Source organism: Asparagus officinalis, chromosome 1 (assembly GCF_001876935.1).
Source record: "Asparagus officinalis chromosome 1, Aspof.V1, whole genome shotgun sequence".
NCBI lineage: Eukaryota > Viridiplantae > Streptophyta > Magnoliopsida > Asparagales > Asparagaceae > Asparagus > Asparagus officinalis.
Window position 1 is genome coordinate 76,455,343 of NC_033794.1, and position 26,268 is coordinate 76,481,610.

The 26,268-nt window shown below is 37.1% G+C and overlaps 1 protein-coding gene across 1 annotated transcript; it reads right to left on the reverse strand.

Annotated features, from left to right (window-relative positions):
• On the reverse strand, positions 24,342 to 24,866 carry LOC109836007. The gene has a single exon (XM_020403955.1). It carries the CDS (start codon positions 24,864 to 24,866, stop codon positions 24,342 to 24,344), a length of 525 nt encoding a protein of 174 aa, XP_020259544.1.

Below are 26,268 nucleotides of genomic sequence, written 5' to 3' on the forward strand. Positions count from 1 at the left end.
TCGTTAGAGTGGAGAGAATCCATCTCTTCTTGCATTGCATGCTCCCACTATTGAGATTCGCTCACTTGTATAGTCTTCTCATAGCATTCTGGTTCTCTGCTATCTGTCAAAAGTAGGTAGTCTAGTGACGAGAGATACGTGGGATTTGGTTTGTGTACCCTGGATGACCTCCTAAGCTCCTCGTCCTGGGTAGTCGGTTTTGTATTTAGAGTCTCCTCCGTTCTTTGGTCAGAATTGACATTGTCCCCTCCCCATCTGGAAGTTCCTCCAAATCCATGTACTTGGATGCGCCCGCATCTGTATTGTTGCTCCCACTGCTTTGGCCAGCCTTGGTATTGTTTATGTCCTTGTACATCACCTCCTCATTGAATATGATGTCTTGGCTCCTAATGATTTTCCTGTTCTTCTCATCCCAAAGACAATACATAAACTCATCAATGCCGTACCCAATGAATATGTACTTTAGTGACTTAGCTTTCAACTTGTCTCTACCATGATCACTGATATGGATATATGTCACACAACCAAAGACTCTTAAGTATGAGAGATTAACCTTCCTGCCACTCTAAACCTCTTCTGCAATCCTAAAGTTCAATAGAACTGATGGCCCGTGATTTATCTGGTACGCTGTTGTATGCACCACATCCGTCCAAAAAAAATTTGGTAGACCTGCATATAGACATATGCTCCTTGCACATTCTGCCAACGTTCTGTTCATTCTTTCTGCTACGCCATTCTGTTGCGGCATCCCTGAAGTATTCCTCTTCAAACGAATCCTATTCAGAGCACATGACTTCTTAAACTCTTCCAGCTCATATTCTCTATCATTGTCTGATCTCAGACAGTTCACTTTCAGATATGTCTCATTCTTCACAATGGCTTTCCACTTCTTAAAGATGCTAAATACCTCTGACTTGTACTTCATAAAGTATACCCACACTTTCCTCGAGTGATCGTCGATAACATTGACGTAGTATGCCGAACCGCCAAGAGAAGGCATACTAGCTGGACTCCATACATCTTTATGAACAAGATCTAGCTTGTGAGCTTTAGGTGGTCTTCCACCCTTTAGAAAACTAACTCTCTACTGCTTCCCAAAGAGGCAGTCTTCACAAACACCGACATCCACCGCATCAATGCCGATTAGCTTTCCTTCTGAGTGTAGAATCTTCATACTCTTCTCATTCATGTGTCACAGCCTATTTGCCATATATCTGCACTCTCCTTGCCTGCTATAATTAAGAGGGTGTCACTCGCATGTAAAGTTAGATAGAGGGTACCGGTCTTGTTGCCAAGGGCAACCACCATTGTACCATTGGAGATTTTCCACGAATCTCTAGTGAATATTATAACATAGCCTTCTGCTCTAAGTTTGCCAACTGAAATAAGATTTCTCTTCAGCTTTGGTATGTGTCTGACATTCTTCAGAGACCACTTGGAGCCCTTCAACTATATTTGCACATCATCTCTTCCAATGACACTACAGAGTTTATTATCCCTAAAGTATATTTTTCTAAAGTTCCCTGCTACATAGTTTTGAAAGAGCTTCCTATTAGCAGTAGCGTGGAAAGTGGCTCCCGAATTAATGACCCATGAATCAGAATCGCTATCCATAGTGAGAATAAATGCATCTTGCATAATACAAGCCTCCTGCCCATTTTTGTCCTTCTTCGGTGCTTTACAGGTAGAAGACATGTGGCCCTATTGCCTGCAGTTCCAACATTTCCCTTTGATAGGTTTCACCTTCGAGTTTAACCTTTTCTTCATTGACTTCGATCGATTCTTGTTTTGGTTCCCCCTATTATGGTTTTTACCTCTCTGCTCGAGACTTAGGACTGAACCTAAACCTTCTGATTCATTTATTTTCTTCTAACCTCCTCGGATAGAATCATAGCTACCACCTCTTTATGCTTTAACTTCTCCTTCCATGCCGAGTTGCTGATTATGGTCACGCAACCTACCCAACTATCTGGCAACTATAATAGTATCAATAGGGCCCGCACTTCATCATCAAACGTGTTGTCGACAGAGATGAGTTGATTAACAATCGTGTTAAACACGTTGAGATGCATTGTGAAGGAACATCCTTCAGCCATCTTGAGGTTGAATAGTGTTTTGACGAGATGCACATTATTTACAGCTGACGGTTGCTCGTACTTCGTTGCGAGCGCTTCCATAAGCCTCACCATCATCTTCTCCTTTAATATATTGTGTGCTACAGATTTTGCGAGGGCCAATCGGACCTTTCCTAGGTCTTTTCAATCTAATATTTTCTAGTCCTCATCGGATTCCTCTTTCTTCTTTCCTTTTGTTTTACTCATTAACGGATAGTAAAGATCTTTCTGGTACAGATAGTCCTTTATTTATGACTTTCAGTAGGTAAAGTCTGATCCGTCAAACTTTTTAATTTTAGATTTGCCTTCTTCTGCCATTTCTTACACACACAGATCTGAATAAGGACTCTAATACTAGTTGTTGGGGATTTTAAGCTATTCGACCACCTGTCAAATATGAATCCTCTTGCGGAATTTACCCTACTCGGTCTTGTGTTAAATCAATAGAAGGAAGAAATCACAACAAATTAAAAATTACAAGGAAAAAGAGAACAGCGAGTTTTAACGAGGTTCGGCAATTTGTCTACATCCTCAGGAGCCACACAAATAATTTTTTTAATATAAATAAGATTACAAGCTTGCAAAGAGAAGATCTCAAACTGGAGATCTCTGAAAAGAGAAGCAAACAAAAGCTATCTATTTTTCTTTCAAGGTGTGAGATTTTCCAACAGGAAAAATCTCCTCTCAGAATAGCTACAGGAACTCTCCTAAATGGACGAGTTTCCCTCTGAAAAACTCATGATCAAAATCGTTGTGGGGAAGACGCTCAAAACCACCGCCAATCTATATGAGAAAAAAACGCCTTGAGAATCACCCCACTTTCCTTTCTCGTGCACAGAATTCCCTTTTATAGCGAAATCATAGTACCAGCTAGCGACAAGCTGTCGCTAGCCTAACTGCAACCTGCACCGGTGGTGGGGGGGGGGCGCCCACCGAGCTGCTAAGAAGGAGCCCGCTCGACCTCGCCTACAGCAAGCCTCAAGATCGTCTGCAGATTTTTGAGCTCGCCTACTCCATGCTCGTTCGACCTCACATGTAGCTATCTTTCTGAGCTCGCCAGCTCAGCGGTCGAGCTCGCCCACTGAAGACCTCACTTGAAGCCCCAAATCATTCGACCTCGCTTGGAGAAATCTGTCTGCAGCCCATCAACGACCTCATCTGTGCCATTTGCTCACCCGTTCGTTCACATTTCCTCCTGGGTCGACCAACATGACCCAATTGGTGGACCCATTGGAGGTTTGGGCTACACCCACACCAACAAACAGATTATTAACTAGAGGCAGGTTAAGCAAATTTGGTATTCAATTTGCTAATAGCTGCTATTTTGTGTTAAAGCTGAGGAAAGTCATTCTAAGTTATTTTTCCAATGTGGTTTATCCTCTGTGGCCTGGAATGAAATCAAACAGTGGATGATGTTTAGGTTCAGGAGCAGCAATGGGAAAGTCATGATTGAATAACTTGCTACGCAGCGTACGGGTTCTAGTTATCAGCGTCAATTGAAGAGATGTGCATTAATTTAATTCTACTATGTATGGCCTATGGAAGGAAAGAAACCAACATATACAAGAGTGGAGATGTAGTTCTAGTCAAGAGCTTGTTAAACAAATTAAAGCTTTGGTGTTTATGGCCTTCTTTCAACACCACCAAGTGCCTGATGGGTATGGACATGAGATAGTGTTGTTTTGATTTTTATACGTAAAATTTCGTATTCCTGGTTGGGAAGTTTTGTATTACCTCAAGTATGCGCCTGAGTCGAGATGCTGTATATGTGCTTAGTTGGTTTATGGAAAAGTTATTTTCATTGACCAATTAAGTCTCTTTTCATCCGATGTGTTGTGTTCAGAATAGTTTGATCAAGGCGTCTAGGAAGTTTCCGTCTAGAATGTATTATTCTAGACGGAAATTCCGTCTAGAATACATTCTAGACGGAATAATCTAGATGGAAATAAAAACCGTCTAGAATACATCCTAGACGGATTATTCTAGACGGAATTTCCGTCTAGAATAATGTATTCTAGACGGAAAAAATTTCCGTCTAGGATGAGTATTCTAGACGGAAATTCCGTCTAGAATACTCATCCTAGACGAAAATTCCGTCTAGGATGTTTTATATTTTTTTTAAAAAAAATAAGCTATTCTAGACGGAATTTGAGCATCCTAGACGGAATTTCCGTCTAGGATGCTATGCTACAGTTTTTTTTTTTTGCAAAATCTACTTTGACTGCATGTACACAATATTAAACAACAAAAAATTATATTCATATCCAACACAATCTAATTATATTCCAATATGAAATCCAATTATATTCAAATAATACATTCACCAAAATACTAGAGAGATACATAAATTGTTTACAAACTTTTACCATACAAAGCTAATAGGGGCTGACAATATCCCATTTAGTAATTAAATGTGAAGGCCCGTCTTTCTCTTCCTCAGCTAGGGTTCCGATGCAGATTGAGCATCCTCCTCTGTGGTAACTTTACCATTTTCATCGGTTTTGACCGCATCATTTTCCTCAGGAGCAACTTTTGCAACTGCATTCTCCTTCGCGGGTGTATCAGACTTCATGTCCATAAGTTGTGAGCCTCAAGTTGATACCAAAGCTTCGCGGGTGTATCAGACTTCATGTCCATAAGTTGTGAGCTCAAGTTGATACCAAAGCTTCGCGGGTGTATCAGACTTCATGTCCATAAGTTGTGAGCCTCAAGTTGATACCAAAGTTGGAGCACTGAGCTTATGTAATCGTCACGAAATAGAGTCACCACTCCTGTAAAACTTAAATATGTCATTATCACCGTAGTTGTTATAATAAAAATGCTGTTATAATAAACATGTCTCTGTTCTACACACAATAATCTTACTCTTTTTTCCTTTTTGGTGGAACAATGACTTCCTGTTTTTCACCTGCAAGAATTTAAAGAAACAACTGAAAATATAGAATCAGTTAAAAATAACAGTATACACCACGCAATATAGAAAATAGAAATAGCTTCTATAAAAAAGGAACATATATGCCGAGATGAACTCCGCTCCTTTGTTTCACCAAACATACACTAGTCATTTATCTCAAAATCGATGTCCTACTTTTAATATGTACATCCACCGATTCACGGTATCACCGTTAAATTGCACGACCTGAGTCACGTATGACAAGAGTGACAAAGTAAGCACATCATATATGTCCATCGATGTCCTACAAATATCCATGCTAAATAATGACCCGAGTCACGTATTATTGCATGAGTCACACCCTCTCTAAGTAAGCACAACTTATGACAAGAGTGACAAAGTGAAACTTCCCATTCTTAACAACAATGTCATAATTATTCAAGAACTTAATCATCAACATTTTCTACTAAGCATGAATGTCGAGTGTGCAATTATTTTATAGAAAGGTGATCATTCAAAATGAGTAATGGGCTCCTCATGAATCATTTAGCTAGAGATAAGGACTGATCATTCTATAAGGGGAAAGCAAGAAGTAATGCCTCATGTGAAGAATTCCTCATGTGAAGAAATCCGAGAACCTGTACGCCACCAGAGCCTCGACAAACCCGTGAATCTCGCCCGACATAAAAGGGCCTGTCGAAGCCTTACCCGATGAGGCTCCATACTCGTCGGACGTAGAGACGCCCACCTTCTTCGTTTGCCGAACGGGCATTTCATCGAGCAGCTGGCGGCTACGAAGCCTAAAACAGCAGAAATAGTACCAGACCAAAATTGCTAGAATGTAGCTTATTAGTTACATTAATGCTTGTTATTCAAGTTATCAGTTCCTTTCATTATCAAAAAAAATGTGAAGTATACAACTTACAGATATAGCCAGCACCAGCCTAAAGAGCACCTCACTATCACTCTCATCGTCCTCTTCACCAGATACCAATTCGTTCCCAGGCATATCCAATTTCCCTCCCATAACAAACGAAGGCCCCATAGTCTCTCCTTCAATATAATCACCCTGCAACCTTCTCATCTGACTCTTAACGAAGTAAAAAAGTGTTCTTCATCACCTCAACTCGAAGCACAAGCAACTGCGGGCACTTGACAACCATTCTAGCCACATCTCCATCGGAAAACCCCCTCCCCCTAAGAAAGTCCGACGGTGAGGGCGAGCTTGGTCAAGAACTCTATTCGCTCTCTCATGACGTCGATTGTGGAGGGGAGCTCGATGGGGGCGAGCTCGTCGGTAAAATTTTATTTAAATGAGCTAAAGTATCCTAGACGGAAATTTCCGTCTAGAATACTTGGTTATTTAAAAAAAAAAATTAAAATCACAAAACCGTCTAGTATACTATTCTAGACGAAAATTTTCGCCTAGAATGTTTTATTCTAGACGGAATAATCTAGACGGAAAATTTTCTGTCTAGAATGTACCGTCTAGGATATACAGTTTTCTACTAGTGTGAGGGATTTAAATGATAATCTCATAAGAAAAATAGAATATATAGCAGATGAAAAATGAAGCAACCTAGAGAAAAAAATTCTGTAGGATTCAATTTAGAACCATAGACATAATAAAAAAAAGGCACTCATAGAGCAAAGAAATCAAATGTACAAAACAAAGTAAACCACACTCTATTGTAAAAGCATAGGCATAACTCTTGTTTGTTTAATTATAGGTGAGTCATTTATTGTCGCGGAAACCGTGCACACAAGTTTTACATACTCGCCAAATTTATAGGCACAAAAGGAGGCCCAACTTATTTTGATTTTGAAATAGATCAAGGAAGAAACTACCAAATTTATGATATAGAAAGTAGCAGAAGCAATACCTTTTTTATTTGTTTTACATTTTTTAAAGCAATGGAGATAGTACTTCTTATTATTCATTCCCTTCTTTGGCTTGGATAGCAACAAAAAATTGTTAGGAAGTAAATGAAATATTAATTAATAAGAAAAATTATTTATTTCCTAATTAATGCACATTTCATCTATTATGGGCTACTTCTGAGCCTTAAGAGCGAAAAATTATTTAGGAAGTAAAAAAGATAACACGTAGGCGCTACATCAGCTTTTAAGGAAGTATTGGAAGTTAGAGTTATCAAAGAAACACATTTTTTTTTCTTTGAAGTAGCAGAAGTAGCATCTACTTCTTTTACTCTAGCTACATCATAATTACTTCCACGCAAACAAACGTGTCCTAAATGCATAAAAAATTACATAAATCATATTATAAAGGTACAAAAATCTAACATGTGTCGTATTATAAGTACATGTATCACCTTATCCTATCAAAATTTGACCAATGGACACATAATTTTAAATTTACCTAAAAATATTCATCAAATTAAAAACTATTCATAATTAGAAAATTCTAATAATCAAATATTTTGAGTTCTAATTAGATTATAACTATCCATATTTCAAAAAAAGAAATCTCATAATCATATATTTAAATATAGAAATATATTCACTTAGGATTTCTCATTAAATTAAAATTATCCATAATAAAAAATTCTAATAATCAAATATTTTGTAGTCTTTATCAAATTATATCAATCCATATTTTAAAAAAAATTAAATAATCATATCTTTAAATATTTTAATTTATGAAAATTTGAGGTACTCCCTAAAGTTCTCACTTAACCCCCCTCAAATATGAGGTGTGTCTGAGAAAAAATCTCATCAACTATCTTAATTTGAGAAACCCCCTCAGGTTTGAGTATATTGTCGATACCCCACCACCCCCATCAAGTTTGGAATTTCGAGAATCTCCCATGAACTCTTCTCATGTTACGCCCTGAAAGTTGACACTATTAGGTCTACGAAGTCCCATGTCAGAGGGTCAAAGAAAAAAGATGAAAATATACCTATATCATAAAAAAATACTCTCATTTTTTTAGAAAAAGAGAAAGAGAGTAGCAAGAGGGAAAATATTGTCAATAACACAGTATCTTTTGTACCGATTGGGCTTTTCTTTGTAACTAAAGGGTTAAATTTCAAAAGGGTATTTGAGTTATTTATAGTTTAAAATGATGTTAGGGGGGGTTTTGTGAGAAAAGTGCAAAAGATTTAGGTGAATTTTGTGAGGCACCCAAAAGCTGAGGAGAGTTTTTGTAATATTTTCAGTAGAGTGGGATTATTTGTAATATGCCTAAAGTTGAAGAGGCTTTTCTTAAATTAAAATAGTTGAGGGGGGTTGGGTTTCGAAGACATTCACCATGTATGACTCCATCCATGAGAGCACTTGTATTTAGATATTTGGTAGTAAGGAACCTTTGTTTAGGAGACTTCCGAAGGTAGCTTGAGCTCCATCCCTCATGTTATAAGGATTAGGAGGACTCAACCTGGTCAAGGAAGTATCAGGAGGGACTACCATACTGACCTAACCATCCTGTAAAAGCCGGTAACTCGAGAGGATGAGGAGAAGAGGGGTGAATAATCTGGATGAAAAGAGAAATGAAATTTATAAGACTCTTTGCAAAACTCTCACAGTTATAGCCCTTTTAAAAAGGAGTTATATCCTATTCAAACTTCTATTCCGACTCCACTGACCCTTGTTCTATACCCAATTTGCAAATAGACCCCATGTAATTATCTATTGATGCATATAGACCTCATGTCCTATCGCTAAATTACGGACACACGCCATGTAATTCTATTGGTGTGAATAGATACTCTGTAGTTCTATTACTATAGCACACGGGTCTATCCGTAATTAAACCCTACATAGCATTTCTTAACACCCTTGCAGGAAAATTCATAAACTGAGCGATTTCCCTAGCTTGTGATAATGATTTTGTGCCTCTCATGAGCAGGTAATATTGAGTTAAGCCTTCATCCAAAACAATATGTGCATACGTATAAATTTTCTACGTTCATACTCTTTTATAAACTTGTATTCATCATAGAGGAAAATAAACCTGACCAATTAGCAACATGGCACCAATCATGCAGGAGTCGATTGGACTCAAAAAGTGAACTACTAATTTGAGCATGATACAAAATAAGTCCAATTTCAAGTTCACCATTGAAATGAAAACTACCTTCACACCGAAGATTAACTTAATCTTAGTTTATAATTTGAAATAACACTATAAACATCCTGATCAGAGTAACTCATTCTAGGTATTTGGAAAGAACCACATCCGTGGATAAAAATCACCAAAATCTTCATGTAAATACCCTGGATAAAAATCACCAAAATCTTGTAATGCGCTTCCCTCGTCAAGGCAGCCGGCAAATAGCTTTCTCATGCTCGAGTCAATATAATATACGCTATTACGTCGAAATATAGACCCCTCATTCGCAACTACAATCTTGGAGCATTCTGCACTTAAAAACATGGTTCGATCACCCAAGTTTTTGCAATGAATCCAACAATCTCTATCGATCTCTTTGTAGATGTAAAAATTCAACATTAACCTCGGCTCCTTTCTGAAAGTCACCAAACTCATAAAAACCTCGCCTTTAGATTTGAGCAGAAAACATTTTAGTTCCACCACGGAATTATCTAATTCTTTGCAAACTAGACATAGCCCCTTCTCATCCTCTCCCATTATAATATCGCAATAACTATAACGGTCGAATTTTGCCTTTTCCACATCCACCACAGTCCAGGATTTATCTCCTGGGTAACAGGAGCTAATCCTATTCTCATCAGCGTGCAGAACCAAGACTCTGGCCGAAGATGATGATGTCGGTGAAGACGATACAATCACCTTTTTTATCGGATGGATATTTTGAGGTGGGAGGCGGAATTTTTCTCCGGATATTGGATTCACCAGAAATTTTCGCGTGAGAGGGTGGCCCATCATGATCCATCCTTCAGATGATCCACAACAAACTGAACGTTTATCTACGCGTATGTTTAATTCGTAGTACCTCTTCTCTTCGATGCTGAAGAAGAAGATACGGTCGTCAATTTTCTACTATATCCCGAAGCCATATTATACCCCTACAAGTCTGATTTGAATCGGGTACCAAATGCTCTAACTACTTTTCCAGCAAAATTCCACTCGAGTGCGATCCGTATGCCCGCCACCCGAACCACCACCCACCAAAAACAAAGGTCATTGTTTCTTTTCCATACAAAACGATCCCGACGTTCGATCGTCAAATATTTTATACGACAAAGATAAAAACAATAAAAATAATAACAATCCATAAACAAAGGCCTAAAAAAAGCAAATACAGAAAAAAATAAATCAAAGGAAAAAAAAATCTAAAAGGAAAGGTAACATAATTATTTAACTAAAGCCTTATATTTACAGGATTAATCAAAATATTCTGACTTTTTCATTATCAAAAAAAAAAGTCGAAGTTAAACAAAATAAAACTAAGCAGTGATTATATCGACAAAGCACCAACCTAAAAGAATTGCAGCTATCAACTAAAAATACTCAATCTCCACTCAGATCACACAAGGATACAAAATCGTACCAGGAGGCATACCAATTTCATTCCAAAAAAAACGAAATAACCCCAATAATCTCCAAAATCCTTTGTCAAAATATAATGCACCAAAAACAATTACTGGGACAACCATTACCATCAAAGCTGGACTACTTAAACAGAAGGTAAAAAAAAGTGGATTCTTCATCACTCAAACACGAAGGGACAAAAAAAAGTAACAAAAAAAAAAAACAAACACTGTCGGGCACTTAGAACACACATTGCAATAGGCCACACTGCCATGCGGAAAACCCTACCCTCCCCATTCAAAAAAGAGATAAAAGCACGCTGAGATCGAGTGGAGAGCCGAGCTGTCAAGAACATTACTATATCCTCATCCCGATAGAAGTGCGGAGATTGGAAAGAGGAGGGAAGCATCGATGGAGGAGCGCAAGCTCGTCGGGATGAACCGAGGGATTGACGTAGTCGGAGATGATTGCAGCATGGGAACACGAGCCACACTTGCGGGCCGTGGATCGGCTCCGCAGTAACGCGAGGGATCACAGCGGAAACGAGGGATGGAAGGGCGGGGTTGATTTAAAAGAGTGGGATATTTTTTTTTTGGGGGGGCAATTTCGTATTGGGGGGGGATTTTAATGGTAAAATTTTTTTTAAATGAGGGCTAAAGTATGCTAGACGAAATTTCGCGTCTAGAATACTTGGGTTTTTAAAAAGAAAAAAAAACCGAGCAAAACGTTAGTATACTAATTCTAACGAAATTTTCAGTGCGCCCTAGAATGTTTATCTAACGATAATCTAGACGGAAGAAATATCTGTCTAGAAATGTACCGTCAATGGATATTACGAGTCATTCTAGTATAGTGTGAAGGGATTAAAATGATAATCTCATAAGAAAATAGAATAAATAGCAGATGAAAAATGAAGGCAACTAGAGAAAAAATTCTGTAGGATTCAATTAGAAACCCATAGACATAGATAAACAAGGCACTCATAGAGCAAGAAATCAAATGTACAAAAAAAGTAAAGCCAACACTCTATAATTCGTAAAGCATAGGCATGAAACCTTGTTTGTTATTAGTGAGTCATTTATGTCGGGCGGAAACCGGCAACACAAGTTTACATACTGCCGCAAATTTATAGGCACAAAGGAGGCCTTATACTTTATGGATGTAATATATTTCAATTGGAAAGAATACTACAATTATGATAAGAAAGAGGCAGAAGCAATACGGTTTTTTTTATTTTTTTACATTTTTTAAAAGGAACTGGAGATCGATCTTATATCATTCCTTCTTTGCATTTGATAGCAAAAAAAATATGTAAAGGAATAATTAAATATTAATTAATAAGAATTATTATTCCTAATAATGCACATTTGCATATGCTATTATGGGCTACTTCTGAGCCCTTAAGACAAATATTAGGAAGTAAAAAAATAGCAACGTAGGCGCTACATGAGCTTTTAAGGAATATCGAAGTTAAGTATCAAGAAACACATTTTTTTTTCTTTGAAGTATGGCAGAAAGTAGCATCTACTTCTTACTCTGCTACGATGCATAATTACTTACTGCACGCAAACAAACGTTCTAAATGCATAAAAAATTACATATATAATCATATTATAAAGGTACAAAACAACATGTGTGTCAGTATTATAAGTACATGTATCACCCTTATCCTAACAAAATTTGACGGCATGACACATATTTAAATTTCGATAAAGTATCATCAAAATAAAAACTATATCATAAATAAAAATTCTAAATAAGCAAGATTTGAGTTCTATAGAATTAAAACATCCAATATTTCTGAGTTCTTTATTTGCACGCAAAACGAGTTTTACAAATTCCCCCAAATTATAGGCACAAAAGTAGGCCCAAACTATTCCAAATCCGGATTTTTATTTTCCAAGAATTTGTTTAATATATCAGTTGCCTACATACTTCAGGTTTGTTTATAGAGCTTTGCTACAGGGACTCAAAATATGGGACCAATAGAGGGGACAAGTGAGGTGTTCCCCTCCTATTAGATAATAAGTTGGCTATCATTAATGATGACCAACTTATTATCCAATAGGAGGGGGACACCTCACTTGTCCCCTCTATTGGTCCCATATTTTGGGTCCTTGAGGAATTTTTCTTGTTTATACGTAGATATTTTGTAACAGGAATCTTGACCAGAGACTTTTAATTTGGAGGAAGCCCAAGTTCCAGCCCTTGTGTTATCATGACTAGGGGTGTTCATTCGAGCCGGGCAAAACCGGAGCCCGGACCTAGACCCGGGTGGCCCGGGCCCGGGCTTGTGCGGGCCCGGGTCGACCCGGTTTTTTTTTAAAAAAAATCCTATTTAAAATTAAAATAATACATAAAAAATTATACAAAATTTTAATAAAAATCAATAATATTATTTATCACTTAAATTACATAAATTACAAATATAAACAACTTTAAAAATAATATATGATAAAATAACTTTTTTTTATTAATAATCAGTAAATCATTTACAAGTATAAATTTATTTTGAAATTCATCGCATCACAATAGATGAGTACATCCCAACTAGGTTGGCATTTACTCACCTATATCACTATCATTTACAACTGTTTCCAAAATAATTCATTACAAATTTTTAGCTAAAAAAATAAAAATTATAATTTGATGAATATTATTTACTCTTTATATATATCTGTCAGTCCCAACTTTTCAAATTTATCTTCAATACCAGCTATCCGATCGATGTCTTGCGTTCTCTTCTCGTACCTCCTCCAATCTTCTAAGCACATCACCACATGTACAGTATACGGATCTAACGATGTTATGTGGTTGTCGATCAAACATCCTGCTATGCTGAAGGCGGATTCCGAAGCTACCGTCGAAACCTGCACTGTTAGTAAGTCACGAACCATGATAGAAAGTATAGGATATGAAACTTTTCCATATACTTTTCACCATTGCAAAATATCTAAATTATTATTTTGACATTTAACTAAAGAAGCAATTAAATATTGATCAATTTTAGAAACCATCAATGATGATCTAATTCCAGATCCACCAATTAGCTGAGCTACCATTGCATACCTATCAAATCTTACAACTTTTACCCCGACTTGAGCTCGAAGAAGCTGAACTTGTAGACTATTGTGTAGCTACACCATATTTAGCTGCATACTCATCATATAATCTTTGAAAATAATTTCTAATAGTATTATGACGAGTAGTAGCAGTATGGTGCTACCATCATCAGTGTCTATTATTTGTCCACCATACAAGGAATGTAACAAACTTCGAAGCCAATATCTTTTAGGGATTTTTACTTTTAGGTCTATTTGTTTATTCCCGTTTATTTTTAAACCCACTCAATATTGTTTGTATCTCTAAGCCCAACTCTCTTTCTGTATTTATCTTTAAACCCAAATTCTAAAATACAATACATTTAGTAGTTGTATTTATACAGAAGCAAGGTAAAAGCCCTAAAATACCCCTTTCCCCATATAAACGTCTCTCTCCTCAAAATTCCGCCGCCGTGACCCAGCTGTCGCCGTCGACTCCGTCGCCCGCTCCCGCCGCCGTGACCCAGCTCTCGCCGTGACCCAGCTTCGCCGCCGTGACCCAGCTCTCGCCGAAATCCCCGTCGCCCGCTCCTGCCGCCGTGACCCAGCTGTCGCCGTCGACTCCGTCGCCCGCTCATGCAGTAGACTCCGTCGCCGTGACCCAGCTCTCGCAGTCGCCGTTGTTGCCCGTCCCAGTCATCATTGCCGTCGAAGTCGCTGTTTCAGGTATTGATTTCTCACGAGCATTGGCTGGGTTGCCGTCGAACTTTTTTATTTTTGATATTTGGATATTGACTGCATAGATAATTATTGGCTCTTAAACTCAACAATTTTAGCTTAGTTGTTGCGTTTATATTGTTTTGAATTCATGACTTTATAATTGAGGATTGGTATTGGTTTTCTTACGTTTTTAAGTTCATAATTTTTTGCGTATATTTAGTCCCAATTCTGGGACATATAAAGTTTGATACAAATGTCTGTTATTGTACATATGTTAACATTTGCTACATTTCACTGAGCGAGAAGAGGAAAAAATATGGCTGTAAATAGGTTGATATAAAGCTAAAGCGTGGTAATTTGAGTATTGAGATTGTCTGTTACAATTTTGTTTGTAAATATGATACAATTTTGTCTGTAAACATCTGATTCTGTAAACATTTGATACAATTTTGTCTGTAAATATGATAGACAACTAAAGTCGCCTTATGTTTTATGGTTGTAGAAAATTCTATCTCATGGCTTTAGTGCGAATTCCATCGAACATTGGGTACTTCCGGGACCTTCAAAATCAGATTTCTAGATTTCTACTTATTTATCGGAAGATCAACGAATTGCCCTTCGTGACACTCCATTTTATGGCTACTTAGATGTTCCAGATCTTCCAGTGCAACCAGTTATAGTGGATTGTTTGTTGGGAGTATTTAATATCGAAAGAGTAGTTTCAAAATTGGAGAAAAATGGACCTCCTTTGATGTTGAAGAAGTTGGGAGAATCACGGGTCTTCCGATGGGAGGATCTATAGTAGACACGCGGTTTCATAGAAGTGATCGCGATACAATCTACAAGCTTGTGCTTTCATATAGTACCGCGGCTAAAATTGAAGAAGATAGTAAGCGTGTGACTAGAAAAGGAAAGAAGAAAATTGACGAGGGTAAGAAGAAGGTTGTGTGTGCTAGAAGAGATAGGATGGGTGAACTTATCAAGCAGATGGCCGAGCGTAGAGATCCTCTTTTACCACATATGCTCGTGGCTTTCATTATTGGCTTTATATTATGCCCCCAAGCTAGTATGAGTTGTCCCTTGTTTGTATTTAGATATGCTGAGAAATTAGGCACTCTTAAGGAGTATAATTGAGCTGAATTAGTATACAATGTGCTGTGTACCGAGATGAATAAGGCTAAGAAAACCATCACTAAGAGATTTGAGGGAAATCGATCTAGAGGTGGTTATATGGGGGGTTTTGCCTCGGTTTTGATGGTAAGTTAACATTTACTACATTTTAATGTCATTCTACATTGTATATATTAATTTATTTAGTCATGTTTATTGTTGTGCTAAAATTTTCCTTTTCTCACAGGTTTGGTTTTATGAGCTTGTGGGACAATTACGCCTTCGTGTAGGAGCAGAATCCCTACCACCCATCCTAAGCTTCCACAAGGGCCCTGGATCTTTACGGAGGAGTACAGTTCAAGATTTAATTAGAGATCCGGCTAATTTTAGGAAGCATGGTGTTGAGTCAAGGGCTAACAAATTTGAAAAGAGACAAGCTGCCACTACATCCACTGCCCCTTCAAGATTGAAGAGAGAGAGAGAGAGGTATATATATTTCCATTTTTATTTTTATTCCATGTTAGTTAATTGCTCTCCATGATTTTTATTTGATGTTCATCCATGAATTGAACTTTACTTGGGTTATTTATGTGTAGGTAATCACCAAAGCTGAGTTGGATCAGCTCATACTTGAAAAACGATGTGTAGGTAATCACCAAAGCTGAGTTGGATCAGCTCATACTTGAAAAACGGGTAGAATTAGACCTTCTGTTGAAGATAAGGAGGGACAAATTTGGTGATGAGGAAGAGGATGTGGATAGTGATGGAGAAAATGAGGATGATGAGGATGATGAGGATGATGGGGATGATGAGGAAGATGGGGATGCTAGTGATGATGGTGATGAGGAGCGAAAAAATGAGGGGAAAGAGGAGGGTGCAGAGGGGGCTAATGAGGGGCATGAGGAGGATAAGGAGGGAGTTGATGGCGGGAATGAGGAAGATGAGGAGGGGAATGGTGGAGATATGGAGGAGGATGTCGGCAAGGATGTTGAGGTTGGTAAAGACGTTGATAGATTGAATGTAGAGAAAGATGATGGTGAGGATGGTGGGAAGGATCAAGTGGGCATGGATTCAATGGAAGTGGATGACGACGCCTTTATTCTTAGCCCGCGCGATGTTACGTTGATTGAAGGCATGCGTAAAACCCCTTCCATCAAAAGAACAGTTCTCTCTAGATCTCGGCATGCTGGGCCATCAATGCGGTCTCCTTTTGTTCCACTTGTTAGTAGAAAAGGACGACCAAATTATCCGGGAAGGAAGGAAGTAATGGATGAGGAGAGAGAACTACTAGATAACTTTTGGAAGGAGAATATGGCCGCGTAAGTATTTTGAATGATTTACTTATTTACTTTTCAACCTGTACTAAGTTTTTTCATTAATACATGTTATGTATTTGTTTCATATGTAGTGAGACATTAGTGTGGTCATCTAGAGATGCGTTGATGACACGTAAAGATGCATTGGAGTTACTTAAAGGAGAGGCAATTAGCTGTGACGTAAGTATCCGTTCTTTTCATGCTTCACACAAATATACATAAACACGCACACATGCACACACATATAGAGTATTTTCTGTACCAGAAATCACATAGAAGCGTATGACTGATATTTGATACAATAACACATCTTATGCCTCCACAATTCAGTCATATATGCAATGGTTACTAATCTGAGGGCCGCATAACTGATAAACGATCTTCTGCTGCAAGCTGAAATTATGTAAATATTAGTGTTCACGTTAGTATATAACATGAATATTTACAAATTTATTATCTACATTTCAGGTTATAGCCTCTTATGTTGTCTTGTTAAATAGGTTAATGGAGACGCGTGCAAACTATGCGAAAAGACATACACATATGTAGTCCATGGGTAACCGTAAGTAGAAATCCAATCCGAGATTATAAGTAATATTCATAAGCTATATTAAATACTTACTCTTAACTTTCTTTATTTTTTTAGAGATGCATCAATGAAAATAATCCGTCAAGTGTGGATCGAATGTTTAAGCCAATAACGACAACTCGATTCCAAGAACTTGATAAGATTATTTTCCCACTCCTAACTTCATTTCATTGGCATATGTTGGTGTTCTTTGTAAAGGAGAAGAGATTTTATCATTATTCTTCCCTCCGTGGTTATATGTCCGATGCTAATGAGTTTAGGGTGAAGCTTATTTCTACCATTCCCGATGCTTGGAACTTAGACATTACTTCGATTCAGGAGGTAGAAAGTGTTGATGTACCTCAACAACGGGGGTTAGTGTATTCGACTTATATGTTCTTTTTTCGTTTGTGCTAACACTCACATAGAGACTACATATTGCGGGCCAAGAGTGTTATATTGATATTGCAAACTTTTGAACTTGCAGAAGCTTGGATTGCGGGGTGTTCTTGATGGCGTACATGTTTAGCCTCATATCCGGTCAACCAATTGCAATTGACCAAAAGGATTGTGCAAGACATAGAGCTTGTATTGTTGCTCTATTTCTATTTGAAGGTATATTTTCTATATGTGTAATGTTCATTGAAACGCTTATATCGAAATCTATTGTTCTTTTGATCCGCTTATATTTTGCTTTCAGGAAATCAACCAACATGATCCTCAAGACCAATTCCCCGGTTGCTACATGCCAATTGTGATATCCAATATTTTTTGTGTACAAATATATTTTGGGAATTGATTTGTAAAGTATTTGTATATATATATATATGCCAATGATGCAATCTTGTATATATTCCCCGGTTGTATACAGTTTTTTTGAAAATGCAAGTTTGGAAATGCAATCTTGTATATATAGCTTGTTTGGAAATGCAATCTTGTATATAGTTTGTCAATCTCCTTGATACGCAATGTTGTGATCCGCTTATATTTTGCTTTCAGGAAATCAACCAACATGATCCTCAAGACCAATTCCCCGGTTGCTACATGCCAATTGTGATATCCAATATTTTTTGTGTACAAATATATTTTGGGAATTGATTTGTAAAGTATTTGTATATATATATATGCCAATGATGCAATCTTGTATATATTCCCCGGTTGTATATAGTTTTTTTGAAAATGCAAGTTTGGAAATGCAATCTTGTATATATAGCTTGTTTGGAAATGCAATCTTGTATATAGTTTGTCAATCTCCTTGATACGCAATGTTGTATATAGTTTGTCCGGATATGCATGCAACGTTTGTCAATCTCTTAACCACTTTGTAAACTTGAATAGTCAATTCTCTTCACTGGCCAGAATGTTTTATGCACTGGGTTATTTATGACATCCCAAAATATCAGCAAGAACCCAAGTAAAAAGACCAACAAATGGGTCGACTCATAAAATTCACGAGTCGACTCATAAACCATGGGTCGACTCATAATATCATGGGTCGACTCAGCAGAAACAAAACTCATATTCCAGCATACTTTGTGAGTCGACTTATTGATGGGTCGACTCATGACTGTCATAAGTCGACTCAGCAGAAACAAAACACATATTCCAGCACACTTTGTGAGTCGACTTATGACAGTCATGAGTCGACTCAACCTGATGGGTCGACTCATGACTGTCATGAGTCGACTTAGCAGAAACAAAATGTAAACTACGCATCAATTTGTGAGTCGACTCAATACTAATCACGAGTCGACTCTTGTACATAGTTTTCATCTAAGAACCTGTTAAAAAAAATAAATTCTTAAAAAAGGTACAACTTTAGAAATAGTTGGTAAACATGATATCAAACATATTTGTGAAGAAATTTTGGAAAGTACATTTGACATTTGTAAAAGATCATCGTTTTAGCAAATAGATTAGAAAAACAAAGTAAACAAATAGGAGCTACGCTCCCCCTATCAGAAAAGAGACATGAATGAGGATATTCTTATGGAACACAAACATGATAGAGCATATGATCATCATATAAGATATAGGCTCACCATCAAATGTGAAAACACATAAATTCAACAGAGCCAGACTTACTAGTCTATTACATACCAAGTTCAACACATGTTTTCAAACCATGTCCAACATGAAGCAAAACAAGTGCAAGTTAGAATATTACATGCCAAAATAAAAGTTTGCCAACTTATCATAAACCAAAATATCATTTTGTTCAACAGGAATTCAAGAAGAGCTTCAAGCGTTTGACGATCCTAGACCCGAGGAAGGATGGGGTTGCAAAAGGTTTATGATCTCATCAAATCTCGTGTGAATGGAGGCCATGTCAACTTCTCTTTCACTTCTCAGGGAAGCTATCTCTTTCTTTAGATCTACTTGGGTCCTTTCAACCTCTCCAAGTCACATGCTAAGATCAAGTTCACTGTCTTCAATCCTCTGAAATCTCACTTGGTCACTATAGTGATATTCAGTCATCTGAGTGCAAAGATTTTCTATATGGCTTGGTACAAATGAATCTGGGGAGGAATGATAGTGCTCATAAGGAGGTTCATGAATGAGAGATTCAGGAGAGGGTCTACGAACAGGATGATCATGCTTTGCCATTAAGCTGGCAGGAATTCTCATCCGATTAAGAGCAGTAACATCAAAGAGAGGTCGGATTTCAAGAGGTGTCTCATCATCGAGGTCAACATTGAAGTGTTTAAGACCGCCAAAAGGAATGGAAGTGGATGGACCAGAAGACATGATATCGAATATAACATTTCCCCATTTAACATCAACATTACCCAGAATGGCATAGATTGCCCTAGTGAGATCTTGGGAATAGTGGCTATACGCCCCAGATTTTGGAATCAAGTTATAGGAAATGATACGTCCAACAATGGTAGCCAAATCAGATACATTTTTTGCATGTAATGGGAGGCTTTCGCCAGGAAGATTCATAAGGGTTTCGACACTGGGATTATCATATGAAACATCATCAAGAAAGGTGTCGCCACGAGGAATGCCAATGATTTCAGCTAGACGGTTAGCTGTGAAACGAATATGACAATGTTTGACACAAGAATTAATAAAATGTGGTCTATTCTCAGGACAAAATGTCACAAGATTTGTGTAAAATATACGCACAAGTGGGGGATAAAGTTTCTCGGAGTGCTTACTTGAGAGTAGATCGGTGAGTTTAGTAGTAGAGAAAAATTGTTCCAGAGAAAAATGACTGAAGTCATCGAATTTAACATATCTACCAGGGAACATTTTTAATTGACAAAGAGCATGATATTTTTCAATTAAAGCAAGGCTATTTAGATTGTTCGTAATGGGCATTGCTTTGCTCTGGAGGAGACGATGCACGATCACGAGAAAGAGGGGCTTTACCTTTGGAAGTTCCAGGGCGTTTGCTAGAGGTACTAGCCATGGATTAAAATGAAACCCTAGAAAAAGAAATGAGAGAAGGAAGGGGTTATACCAAGCCGAGGAAGACTGAGTGCAGACGATGACTGCAAGAGAGGATCATAAGTCGACCGGTGATGATGAGTCGGCTGGAGACGAGGGTCGACTGTAATGAAGGAACGGCCGGAGGAAAGAAAAGAGGGAAAGAGGATTAAAGAAGAAGATGAACTAGGGCTTTTGATATGGGATTAATGGGCCAGATTTGGTCAAAATGATGAGTGTAGGGTCAGGATACAGGTAAACAAACGGGTCGGGTCTATATAACATCTCAAAACCAAAACCAAAAGAAATAGATACCAGGAAAAGAGTCTCCCGACGGTAGAAGGTCGACTTGGAGTCGACTACACATTGTGAGTCGACCTTGAGCCGACTCACAATGTAGGTCGCCGACTCACAATGTAGGTCACAAGATTAAATAAGCTTAAATATTTATAAAATATTTTAAACAAAAAAATAGCAACAAACAACAAAAAACAAAAAAAAAACAAATAATTTATTGAGAAATTAAGCTGTAAGTATAGCCTGTTAATATGAAAGTATAGCACGCTAACCGGTAAGTATAGCACGTTAACCTGTAAGTATAGCACGTTATATTGAGAGTATAGCACGTTAACCTGTAAGTATAGCACATTATATTAAGAGTATATCACGTTAAGGAGTAAGTATAGCACGTTATATCGAAAGTATAGCACGTTATATTAAGAGTATAGCACGTTAAGGAGTACGTATAGCACGATATATCGAAAGTATAGCACGTTAATTCGAAAGTATAGCACGTTAACCTGTAAGTATAGCATGTTAACCTGTAAGTATAGCACGTTAACCTATAAATATAGCACGTTAATTCAAAAGTATAGCACGTTAACTTGTAAGTATAGCACGTTAACCTGTAAGTACAGCACGTTAACCTGTAAATATAGCACGTTAATTCGAAAGTATAGCACGTTAACTTGTAAGTATAGCACGTTAACCTGTAAGTACAGCACGTTAACCTGTAAGTATAGCACATTAACCTGTAAATATAGCACGTAAATCTGAAAGTATAGCACCTGTAAGTATCACACGTTAATCTGACAGTATAGCACGTTAACCTGTAAGTATAGCACGTTAACCTGTAAGTATAGCACGTTAATATGTAAGTATTGCACGTTAACTTGTAAGTATAGCATGTTAATATTAAAGTATAGCACGTTAACCTGTAAGTATAGCACGTTAACCTGTAAGTATAGCACGTTAATCTGTAAGTATAGCACGTTAATATGAAAGTATAACACGTTAATCTGTAAGTATAGCACGTTAATATGAAAGTATAGCACGTTAATCTGTAAGTATAGCACGTTAACCTGTAAGTATAGCACGTTAATATGAAAGTATAGCACGTTAATATGAAAGTATAGCACGTTAATATGTAAGTATAGCACGTTAACCTGTAAGTTTAGCACGTTATTCTGTAAGTATAGCATGTTAATATGAAAGTATAGCACGTTAATATGAAAGTATAGCACGTTAATATGTAAGTATAGCACGTTAACCTGTAAGTATAGCACGTTAATCTGTAAGTATAGCACATTAATATGAAAGTATAGCACGTTAATATGAAAGTATAGCACGTAAATCCGAAAGTATAGCACGTTAATCTGTAAGTATAGCACGTAAATCCGAAAGTATAGCACGTTAATCTGTAAGTTTAGAACATAAATCCGAAAGTATAGCACGTTAACCTGTAAATATAGCACGTTAACCTATAAGTATAGCACGTTAATATGAAAGTATAGCACGTTAATATGAAAGTATAGCACGTTATATTGAGAGTATAGCACGTAGATCGGTAAGTATAGCACATTATATTAAGAGTATACCACGTTAAGGAGTAAGTATAGCACGTTATATTAAGAGTATAGCACGTTAAGGAGTACGTATAGCACGATATATCGAAAGTATAGCACGTTAACCTGTAAGTATAGCACGTAAATCCGAAAGTGTAGCACGTTAATCAGTAAGTATAACATGTTAATATTTCTGTAAGTATAGCACGTAAATCCGAAAGTATAGCACGTTAATCTGTAAGTATAGCATGTTAATATTTAAGTATAGCATGTTAATCTGTAAGTATAGCACGTTAACCTGTAAGTATAACACATTAATATGAAAGTATAACACGTTAACCTGTAAGTATAGCACGTTAATCTGTAAGTATAGCACGTTAATATGAAAGTATAGCACGTTAATATGAAAGTATAGCACGTTAATCTATAAGTATAGCACGTAAATCCGAAAGTATAGCACGTTAACCTGTAAGTATAGCACGTTAACCTGTAAGTATAGCACGTTAATATGAAAGTATAGCACGTTAACCTGTAAGTATATCATGTTAACGTGTAAGTATAGCACGTTAACCTGTAAGTATATATAGCACGTTAACCTGTAAGTATAGCATGATAACTTGTAAGTGTAGCACGTTAAACCTGTAAATATAGCACGTTAAACTTGTAAGTATAGCATGTTAATATGAAAGTATAGCACGTTAACCTGAAAGTATAGCACGTTAACCTGTAAGTATAGCACGTTAACCTGTAAGTATAGCACGTTAATATGTAAGTATAGCACGTTAACCTGTAAGTTTAGCATGTTAACATGTAGGTATAGCACGTTAAGTATAGCACGTTATATTAAGAGTATAACACGTTATATTAAGAGTATAGCACGTTAATCCAAAAGTATAGCACGTTATATTGAGAGTATAGCACGTTAATCCGAAAGTATAGCATGTTATATTGTAAGTATAGAACGTTAATCTGTAAGTATATCACATTATCGTGTAAGTATAGCACGTTAAGTATAGCACGTTAATATATAAGTAAAGCACGTTAATATATAAGTATAGCACGTTAATCCGAAAGTATAGCTGATAATCTTCTCTTTGGAGAACTTAGCGATCCTCAAGGGAGCTTGAGGTTAGATGATTCTTATGATATCATGAGAATAATAGAGGTGTCAAACAGTACAGGGGAAAATGCACGTCAAAGTATCCAGATTTCGGGCTGTGAGTCGACTCATACATATACATGAGTCGACTCATCAGGTTGAGTCGACTTGTGCCTGTCATGAATCGACTCATAAAACCAAGCCTAGTTCGCATTTTGGCTCTGACCAGTCGACTCATAATTTAATGAGTCGACTCCTAAATTTATGAGTCGACTCATTAGTTATGCTCATCAGTTATGCTATTTAACGCGTTTTCCTGTTTGGGTTGGGCTTGGTTATTTAACGTGCTATACACTTTTGTTAGTTACCACTTTGCGACCCTATTTACGAGTTTAATGAAGAGAGATTAGATTGTAATTGAGATTAGATTGTTATATTAAGAGTATATCACGTTAAGGAGTAAGTATCGCATGTCTTTCATTGACATAGGATACATACAAAATTATGACAAAAGTAAAAAGACCAAAAGTATAGCATGTCTTTCATTGATAACAAACACATATGATACATACAAAATCATGACAAAAGTAAAAAGACCAAAAGTATAGCATGTCTTTCATTAATAACAAACACATAGGATACATACAAAATCATGACAAAAGTATAGCATGTCTTCTATCCAAAAGTATAGCATGTCTTCTAACCAAAAGTATAGCGTAGACTATATCTAGTCTGCAATAGGCTGTCTACATGTTCTACGGTTGTGACCATACTGTTGACATCTACTACATTTTAACTCTTTGGCCGGATTCAATCCCGAAGGAATGCGCTTTGTCCTTGGTCTTCCACGAAGAATTGAAGTTGTTGGTGGCCGAATCACCATATTTTCATCATCTATATATGGCTTGTCATCGTCAGGAATTGGGTATATCGGAAAGGAGTAGCATTTGTGGTATGTCTCCGCACTAAAGTAGTGGGAAATATAGGAGTAAAGGGTGTCCATATTCTGTCGAATAGCTGTCGCCGCATGTTTGCAAGGTAGCCCGACAACTTGCCATTCACGACAAGTGCATGTGCGTTCATTCAAATCTACTTCAACGGTAGGAATATCATACACCTCGTACATTCCGGTAGTAGAAGGAATTGCAGAAAGACAACGTGATTGCTCATTTATATGAATAAGGTGCTCTTCCACAATAGGAACAAATATTGTGGTCCACTTTTGTGATGCCTCCCGCCTTTCAAAACCCATCCTCATCATTTTCTTGCTGATATTATCAATTGTTTGGGTAATTGGCAAATAACGAGCTTCTTTGATCCAAGAATTGAATGACTCCGCTACGTTTGATGTCAACCATCCATATCTACATGCATGTCAATAAATAGTAAGTATAGCAGGAACATATATCTTGAAGATTTGCATTTGAAATTTTGTAAAAACTTTAATTTTAACCTCTTCCCAGGAAAATAACAATTAGCCCAATTTTCTGGACTCATCCTCAACATTTCATAATAGGCGATCTCTGATTTGTTCCGTAGCTCGTTGCATTCATTGTTATAGGCACGAGAAGTGTATGCATAAGCGGCCCTCTTCATAATTTGCACACATTCATCTCGTAAAGGTGGTGTAATGCCTTTTTTTGATAAGTTATTCTTAAAATTAGCCAAAAGATGACGAATACAATAAGAGGGAAGTGACCATGGAAAGCATTTCTTCACGGAATTCTGAAGTCCTTTGTCCCTATCAGAGATTAACACCAGTTCATTATCTGGAGTATATGGATCTTCATCATTGAAGAGAATGTCTCGAATGCATTCTAAAAACCATTCCCAATTACTCTCATTTTCCGTGATGCATATGCAAATTGCTACGGGAAACATTTCACCATCTCCATTTAGTGTAGTTGCGGCAAGTAAGGTTCCTTTATACCTATAAAAGAAAAAAACAATCATGAAACAAAGTATAAAATATATGAAGTAGTACATTAATGCAAGTTTTTATTAGATTGAACTCAACAATCATGAAACAAAGTATAAAATATATGAAGTAGTACATTAATGCAAGTTTTTATTAGATTGAACTCTAACATACCTATCAAAAAGATGTGTACCATCCAAGAACAACATTGGTCTACATCCCTCCATAAACCCCTTCCAACAACCATAATAAGACACAAATACTCGTGTAAATCTTCCGTCTTCATGCTCTAAGTGAACAATTGATCCCGGATTGGTTTCTATAACTTTATCCTTATACCATCGGAGTTGGTCATATGAAAATTTAGTATCACCATACAAATCACGTTGAGCTAGCTCTTTTCCCCACCAAATTCTATGATAAGGGACGTCCAAACCAAATTCCATTTTAAGCTTCTTTTGGAAATCAATTGGGCGATAAGTGGGTTGTTCCTTCAATATGGTCGTGAGTTGATTAGCATTCCACTTACGAGATGCCCGTTGATATCCTTCCTTTCCTATGCCTCCTCCCAAGTAACTATGAGAACTACATATTTTTTTCACATAAAATCGATCACTATCTCTACGACGGGTGCAATGAACAATCCATTCGCAATTTGCGGCCTTACATTTTGCTGTCACCCTTTTGCGTTCATTTTTTACAAATTCAAAGTTAAATCCTCGTGCAATAGAGTAAT

Bases quoted from the DNA above. Each gene is read 5' to 3' on its own strand.
- LOC109836007 (XM_020403955.1), bottom strand. From the start codon at position 24,866: ATGGGTTTTGAAAGGCGGGAGGCATCACAAAAGTGGACCACAATATTT.